General features: G+C 41.5%; 1 protein-coding gene across 2 annotated transcripts in view; it reads right to left on the minus strand.

Moving 5' to 3' along the window:
* LOC125738424 (DENN domain-containing protein 2A-like) overlaps positions 1 to 7,635 on the minus strand; it is a 28,435-nt gene extending 20,800 nt beyond the window's left edge. The window contains exon 1 of one of the 2 annotated variants that reach the window (XM_049007337.1): positions 7,548 to 7,635. In XM_049007337.1, coding sequence (XP_048863294.1) covers positions 7,548 to 7,591 — 44 coding nt within the window. In that variant the 5' untranslated portion in view covers positions 7,592 to 7,635. Of the gene's footprint in view, positions 1 to 2,964; positions 3,364 to 7,547 lie in introns of those variants that run through there. The other variant, XM_049007338.1, reaches the window with a different exon arrangement.
* Positions 7,636 to 8,860: the final 1,225 nt, after the last annotated feature.

The raw sequence follows: 8,860 nt of genomic DNA on the forward strand, positions 1-8,860 counted from the left end.
CTCTTATGATTGGCATCAGGCTTTCCTCTGATGGGTGTAATACATGTCCAGAGACTGCTCAGTTATATAACTACCACCTTACTAGGACAAAGGCTAGAGCAGGATCATCACTGGGCTGAATACATTAGCATTTGAGAAGTACTCGATAGCAAATGAGCATTTAGTGAGCAGTGTGTAAGGGTGTAACTTTAGGTGAAATACTGGGGGGGTTCTCCACCCATTTAGGGGGGTCCAGGGGTATGCATTGGCCCTGCATTATTGGGGAGGTTACAACCCCCCTTGTGATTTATGTCCATGACTGTATGTTTAATAATTTTGCTATAACCACTTCTCTTAACTACCAAAAGTAGGACAATTATTTAATTAATTACCTTTAGGCAGAATGCTGAAGGGACCTGTCAAATCACACTGTAGAAATCTATAAACACTGATAAGAGCTGTTAGCATCACACTGAAAAGGAACCAACAATGCTGAAGCTATTCAGCTTAAGAGAGAATACTGAGGCCAGTCAAAGGTAAGCTGGAAAAACCATCAACAAACAGCAAGAAGACCATCCAGCAATTCTCTCAGAGTTCCATCAGCAATTTCTATAAAAATGTTGGTTTGTTTTGATTTTGACATGTCCTACTGCCCAACTGAGTGAACTTATGCCCTGAAAAGAACAGGGGAACAAGGAGTGTGTAAAGAAAAATCCTATATAGGTATGCAAACTGCAAAAGTAGAAGTATCTTAAGATTGCAGTTCTAGTTTAATAGTTAATCCATGACATAAAACATGTCTGAATGGGGCCCAGTCTGTTTACAGACAACAAATGGCAAACAAAATGCGGGGAATGTGTGGTGACGCAGGGGGGTTTGTGTGTCTGGCTCTGGCTCACTGCAGCGACATTACCGTCTTTAATTGCCCCCCCGTGATGCCTGCCAGGCAAAAGTCTAGTGAAAGGGTGCTGAATTTGGACCTTTTTGAGATTTTCCATTTGTTTTTTTTTAGATAGGAAGCCTTTTTTTCCTTTGCATTTCTTTATGAGTTTTTTTTATCATTTAAATATTTTCCCTATTTTTCTTATGGACCACAGCAGGATTTAAAAGCACTGTTTGGTTTCAAAGGTTTAATTTCAATGAAAATGTTGGTTTGTCTATTTTTTCTTGAATATAATGAATTGTGTTTTGTTAAGGGTGATATTAAAATATTTTGTTAAAAAGCAATAATGTCTTCTGCGTGTCCCTGCTGCCCTTCCAGAGCCCTCACATTTCCAATGGCAGCCTAAACCCAGGCAGAGTGAGAGCACCCTCACGATGCCAATGCTTAGTTCACAGAGAAAATGGCAAAACCATGGCAGGGCAGGAAGCAGAGGGGATTTGGAGGTGCAGCAGGAAGGGAAGAAAGACAATCCCCATTATTAAAAATGGCCTCTAAGCTTTCTGATAAAAAAACTGGGTCAAAGCAAAAGGACAGTGGAATCTCTGGATGTCTTATTCGCCGGCATGTCTGTCTGGGTCTGCACTCCACACTGCAAATCTGAAAACACTTGGAGCTTCTTTGAAGCCAGCTTGATTTGCATTGAGTAATCTGTGAGCTGGGTATTTGAAATAGTGTGCATTCATCCAACGTTAATAAAAAAAGAAAGAAAATAAAACAAGGATTATAATATTCATAACCAGGATTTTGATAGTTTATACCATAAAAGCAACACAAGTGATTCTTTCCCTGGCATCTTCAGGACCTATAAACATTTATGACCCTTTCTTTCCAATAACAGAGCCTGGAATGTATTCCGGTTCAATCTGATAAACAAGTGAGGGTCAGAGGGTTCCCCTTAAAAACAGAAATAACATCAGTTGTCTCTAACTTCCTGTTTGCTTTTATTGCTGAGCACCGGGCTGCTATTTTTTATTTTTCCTATTTGGGATTTGAAACATGCAGGCATCCCATTTAACGTGGTTGTCTGACAGCAGTTTTCTGCGCGGTCCCACAGCACAGTGGAATTAGACGCAAGTTTCACTCAGACATATGTGTTTCACATCAAAACCAGGCCGCATGCCCGGTATGACTCAGACAGAAGAATAGCGGCCATTTTCATTTTATAAACAAACCAAAATTATTTTTTGGTGACAGTATGGTAAGTTCTGCAGTACTAATTACCAATGACCGTTTCACAGACTCAGTGAATCAGTTTCTCTCTGAAGAAAACACAGGGATTAGCTCAGTGTATAAATAAACCTTAGTTGGAGTCACATCTTTAATGTACAATAAAAAGGAGCTACGGTTAATTTGGAGCATTCAAAAGGCAGCAAGGAAAGTAAACTTGCACAATAGTTTCTAAAAGTTTTGGGTTCAGATTGGGGAAGGAAGATCATCTCTGAACAGCCAATCAACTGTAGCCACAGGGAATCCTTTACAGTCTTGAAATCCACTTCATCCCCATCTCAATATGCCAGTTTCTGATACCATAATGCGGCATGAAGTATGTCTCACCCCCAGACAGTATGCTGCCTTCCAGCAGATAACAGACCACACAGCATACCAGAGTTTTCACAATGTCCTTTACACAGATGCATTCAAACCACATGAAATACTACACCTGTAACCCTTGTCTGAAAGACTTCTCCAAGGTGTACAGTGTATGCACGTGCTCCTAAATGGGTTTCTGTTCAAAAGGACTGTAGCAACAAAACAATCCTTGGCAGGAAGAATATAACCCACTAGTATATTTGCCTCCATCTTTCCTGTACCTATCCTTTTAATGAAATTAACAATTCCAAACCCAATTACAACAACATAACAAATGTTGACAGAAAGAATTTCGTTTTTCTTACTTTTTTCACGATTTAAGGCATTTGTATTGTCCCCGTAATGTCTGTTTTATTGTTTGGGTAACAATAAAATATGTGTCTCCACAAGGTGTAGCAAAACAGGGATACAAGACAGACAGATTGACAGAGGCACAGAAAGACCTTCCTTACCTTTCTCTGCCGGAGAGACCCTGCAGAGACCCAGTCTCTGTGACCCCTCATTCTCTGATGTGACCTGGGCAGATCAGCTGCCACTCTCATGACTCTGTCAGACAGCTTGGGGTCTCAGCTTGGGGTCCTCAACTTTCCCATCACTTCCTGTCCTTTCAGGTACCACACCAATCAGTTCACTTCTCCTTACTGTGAGAAAAGCTACTGGTTTTTCAGTGCAATAGTAAACAATCGGGTTCTCTCAAACGTGAGTGAAATGCAGCCAAATCTTGCTGGATTCAATCCTGTTTTGTCCTTTTCCACTGTCTCACTCTTGTCCTTTGTCCTCTGAAACTGCAGTTATCTTTTCTTAGAGTCACTGCACCCCTCTTCGCTTCTCCAGATTGTTTCCCACCCCTCCCTCCAGTCCCTCTCTGTATCCGTCACCAGCTCTGGCCCCACCCCCACATCCCATCTCTCCCACTGAACTAATCTGCAGCTGGCTGGGATCGTGGGTCCCCAGTCTCCACGGAGACCACGCATTCTGCTCAGAACAGAAAGGGGCAAGGCAGCATCACTGAATACCTAAACAGCAGCTTCCAACAGAGGAAAACTAACAAAAACCAAAGGGGTTTCCAACCTCTCTTTGAAAGGACTTTGAAAGCTTACCCTTCCTGCCGAGTACTTTACCTCTTTGTGTCATTTCCACTCAGTAACAGGTCCGTCTCAACCATTCCACAAAGCTACTGTGTTAAGTGTCTCCTAGCTGTCAAAAGGTAGAATAACACTGAGACAGTAAAGTAATGAGTAGTGAAACACCTGGGGATCCATCAATGTGACCTGCCCCAAATATCCATAAGCCCCCCCAGACACCCCTCTCTCCATGTTAGGTTTGGCTGACAGATTCTGCACAAAAAAGCAATAGTGGTAAAAAGACATGAACCATACTGACGAAAATGTCCACCGTGTGCTAGACAAGGGCAATCAATGGAAAAAAAAATGCATTTTTTTTCAATTTAGGTTTTATCCAAAGAGATGTACTGTTGAGAGGATTGGGTCAGGGAGCAATTGAAGGTTAAGAACCTTCCTCAGGGGCCAAACGATGACTTGACTAACCATGGGATTAGAACAGTCTTACATTGTTGCTATTTTGCCACTTTTAGCCTATGCTTGATTAAAGAAGGAAAAGTTATAAAGATTTAAATAAATTTAAATAAACATAGCCACATATAAACAAGTGAAATACTCCAGTTCCTCACTTGGTTGGATTTTACTGTGAATCTGCTACCACCTGCTGGTTCTGAAGAGGACTTTGATACGCCTGGTATAGTTAAACAGGGACAGTCTCATCTGGGAAACTGCGCAGTTTAAAAATACGTTCATAATCCTGATTGACAAAACAGGCTTGATGATTAGCGGAATACATAGAATCCGGTTATATTCAGCATACAAAAAACGCAACTGTATATTGTTACAGTTACAGAGGAAAAGACGTAATCAGATTATCCTATTTTCTAAACGTATCGTTAATCAGGATTTACAATAAAGTTTAAAATGAAGAACGGATTTCTGTAGACACAGCACCCGCACGTAGTACGCTTCTCTCAAGGCATCACTCTGCTGTAACGTAAATCACTAACCATGGTAACCGCTGGGAAAAGCTGTTACTGCTTGGAAATTTCGCCAGTATTTGCGTCGTTGCGGATGTGTCCGCGTGCGCGCTAGTTCGTGTAGCCATGTTCCTTGTACCAGTTTTAATGGTGAAATACAGACCGGTAGAGCCCTGTAATTTCCATGAAATATGGAATTGATAGCAAAACGCGAAATCTCATTAAATGCAACAGATTTCTAATGAAAGTAATCAAATGACATTATGAAGTTAATGTGAAAACTTTTTTCCGCAGTGGTTTCATTAATACTAGTTCATATGTAATGTTCTGATTTTATGGTTTTGAGCCGAAACCCTACCCCCTAGCAAATCCATCCCTCTACCGCGTGCACGCGCATTCTCCGTACCGCGGTGTTTTAACCGCATTTATACTACGGGACCGTTGAATGCTTGAATCTGATTGGCTAACGAACGTTCTGAGGTGTGCAATTATTTTCAGATAAACGCACGGCGAACGTAGTTCCAGGTAGCTCTCTTGACCGCATTACAGTTCCATATCACTTCGCATAGTTAACTGTAATAACGGAAATTAGCATACAGTACCTATACAGCACACAGGACTAAGAAAAACAACAACATGACAGACGATTTTCCGAAAGTAAATTTTAATATTTACGGTGAATATGAAACTTTCAACAACTGGGCTGCAGCAGTATTAGTTAGCCTAGTGTACCAACTTAAAGGCTACACATGACATTTCTCACTAGCGAGGTAATAACAGCGCTGCATCTTAAAACAGACTTACAGTTTAGAGACGGTGCTTCAGAACACTGTTGAGGGACACACAGAGGTAGCCTAATTGATACAAGCTCTCTCTCTCTCTCTGTTTCTCTTTCTCTGTGTCTCTGTCTCTCTCGCTCTCTTTCTAATAACTTAATTGTTAACTGCATTAGTCTGCTATTAATGGCTCAAGCCTCCATTGCCAGCTTTAAAATGACGTTTTGGAACTAGCAAAAGAGTCATTGGATGAGATGCGGAAGAAATAATCCTACTCACAATAGCGATTTAAGTAGAAAAACCGGACGAATCCCTTGAAATATATCATCTGATCGATGTCTTGAGGTGTGGCAACCGTAGTATAAGCGGAATAATTGACTCCGGACCGTTGAATTATTAGAAAATAATGCACACCCGAGGTGTAACGGCCACTCCGCTTCGCGTCGTGGCCGCATTACCACCTCGGGTGTGCATTATTTTCTAATAATTCAACGGCCCGTCGTCAATTATTCCTTACTTAATTCACAAGAAGGTTTAAAACGAACGGTTTAAACTAGACTTAGTTTATAAATGCAATTACCGAAGTATAACGCGAACTATCGGTTCTGTCTGTTTTATCGTCTTTGTGTAAACTTCCGTGTTGTTCAGCTTTAAGGAAAGTTTAAGTTAGTGCGACAAACATTAAATTATCTTCTATGTACTGCTCCCGACTATACACAGTTCTGACCCTCTGAAATTGGCAACGAATGAATATTTCTGTTGCATGATTTTATTGTACCTAACAATGATTTCAATAAAGAATGTGTTTATTAAACGAGATGGGTTGAAAACAGTGGGTTGAAAGATCTTTAGTTACATACTGTTACATATAAACGAGGGCCTCCTGAGCAATAAATTTTCACTAAAAATCCAAAAAAATCTAATTATGCAACAATGGTAAAGAACATATCAATGAAATCTGCTGTTGAAAAAGTATTCGACCCCTAATAGCTTGGAGACTGTATGATTGTTAACAATGCAATGAGGTTGATGAAAACAGGTGTAAACAATAAATCAGTTAAATCACTAGCTGGTTGACTGACCCATAAGTGATTATTTAGGCCAGTTCTTAGGAACATACAACTGAGAAATCAGTACAAGTGGGGTATTTGGTGAAACCTCAAAAACTAACAAGGGAACTTTCTAATGACTTGAGAACCACTTTGATTATGAAGTTTAAAGATGGCAATGGTGCTAAGAAGATTACCAAGCTCCTTAACCTCAGTGTGTCCACTGTGAAGGTCATAATAGCGGAGTGGAAGACAACTGGAAGCATAGTGAACCGGCCTAGGTCACTTAAATTTGAAACATTATATTCCAAAACTTCGCACCTACTGCCGAAGACTATGTTCAGTGGCGTTGGTATGTGTTTGTGGAAGGGGACACAGTTTAATAATTTGAATATAAATGTCTTTAATGGAAGGATGAATGAAGCTAAGTTAAATACTTGGGGGTACACGTCCCTCCGCCCCCCGTTTCATATACGATCCTGTATATGCCGATTGCTTACTGACTCTGGACTAGAGGCACCGTTAGTCTTGGATATTGAAGAAGGTTACAGAACAATTTAGTGTCTATTCCGCGAGGCAACTGCAGGGTACACCCCGCGCGGGATCCAAAGTCCTTAGAGGACTCATAGCTTAGACTTAACGAAACGCTTATCTTTAAACTGAAACGAAACCCCCGAAAATATTAGGAAAAAGCTGGCGTTTCCTCACTGAAACAGCTGGAACCGGAGTCTGAGACCCTAATGGTGTTGTACGGGTAAAGGACCGTGCCGCCCATACAACTTCATTTACTCTGATCTATACTTTTACCTAATAACTGCCCAATTGATTATCTTTGAACGGGGTTCCCTCCAAAACCCAGCTGTGGTGCATTGTGTCCCTGGTCATTTCCCAGCTGGCGATGACAGCTGCTAAATGTGACTCCGCTTACAAAACTTAACATCTTGGCTACCGGGACCAAATAAAATGTATATAATTTAACAAACAAAAATGAACAAATATGCGCTAGCAAAGCATTTTCATGACAATAGCAATAAATGTTTATGATTATGGAGCGCATGTCGTAGTTTCACAGCAAATAGATGCCACATGTTTCACTTAAGTTTTCTCGTTAATTTATCATACATTTTAAACAAAATTACTTTTATAACAATTAGATAAAATAATGTTACCTGCTTTCCATGATGTTCAAAAACAGCAGGCTGGACAGAATCATGTGAGCTCCCGCTTTGGGTTTTAATTTCGATTGACTGCTGGCCAATCGAGTGTGAAGGAAAGCAGCTAATGAAAATACGAAGGAACACAGCAAACAACCAATAAGAATGCTAAGCCTCAGACAGGTGCGGAGCCCGCAGTTGTGACTCGTCTGTCACAGACCTAGATTTAGTACTACCGTAATTTCTGCTATTGTAATTCAGTAACACTACCCTAATATCACACATACGTCTATATTAGGTCACGCATACTAGGCAGCTTTAAAAAACATAGCAGGCAGATCCAAAACTGACCACATATATGTCTTGGCAATTAGCAAGCGACTTGAATATTATCTCGTTTAGATGTAGCTTGTGTATGTCGGGAAGACGCTGGCCAGACGTATGTGTGCTTTGTGGGCACTGTTGTGTACTAGTAATATAATAATACCATATTACCACCAACCGATTTTTTAGTGAGGGTCAGAGTTGGGGGAAACCTGGCGAAGACAGCGGGCTGAACTTAAGTAGCAGGACCAGGCAGGGACGGATTATGGGTTGTGTGGGCCCCTAAGCAAAACGTTCGCGAGGGCCCCCCTCCCCACCACAACCACCACAATTCAAGGGCCCTTGGCAGCCAAACGCCCTCCCTATAGGGTTAGGGGCCCTTGTAGGCAGAGGATCAAAGAATGTAGGCCCTCTAAAATAGACAAACGAAAATACATTGTTGATAAGCGTTGCAAATTGTTTTGGGCTAGGGGCCCCATGGGCCCCCTGCACCCCAAGGGCCCCTGGGCAGCGGCCCCGCTGGCCCGGTCCGTAATCCGTCTCTGGGACCAGGCCGTGGAGACCCACACTCAAAGCAAAGCCTATCCGCTCAATCCGCACCTTAACTACAAACTTGCCTCTGCTTTCTCTGCTGATGTTGGGTTACATCTCTACATCTCTAGTTGTGTGGAGTTTAAATCAAAGGAGGTGATGCTACGAATATATAATTTATTGGTAAGACCCCACCTAGAATATTGTGTACAGGTTTGGTCACCATACCTTACGAAGGACATTGATGCCTTGGAAAAGGTGCAACGCAGGGCGACGAGAATGATTCTTAGAGGAATGTCTTATGAAGAGAGGTTAGCTGAGCTGAATCTGTTCAGCCTCGAGCAAAGGAGATTAAGGGGGGACATGATCCAGATATAAGATTCTAACAGGTCTGGATGCTGTTCAGTCAAATGGCTACTTCAATATTAGTTTAAATACTAGAATTCATAGCCATAAATGGAAATTAGCGGGAG

Source organism: Brienomyrus brachyistius, chromosome 3, assembly GCF_023856365.1.
Source record: "Brienomyrus brachyistius isolate T26 chromosome 3, BBRACH_0.4, whole genome shotgun sequence".
In the NCBI taxonomy this organism is placed as follows: Eukaryota; Metazoa; Chordata; class Actinopteri; order Osteoglossiformes; family Mormyridae; genus Brienomyrus; species Brienomyrus brachyistius.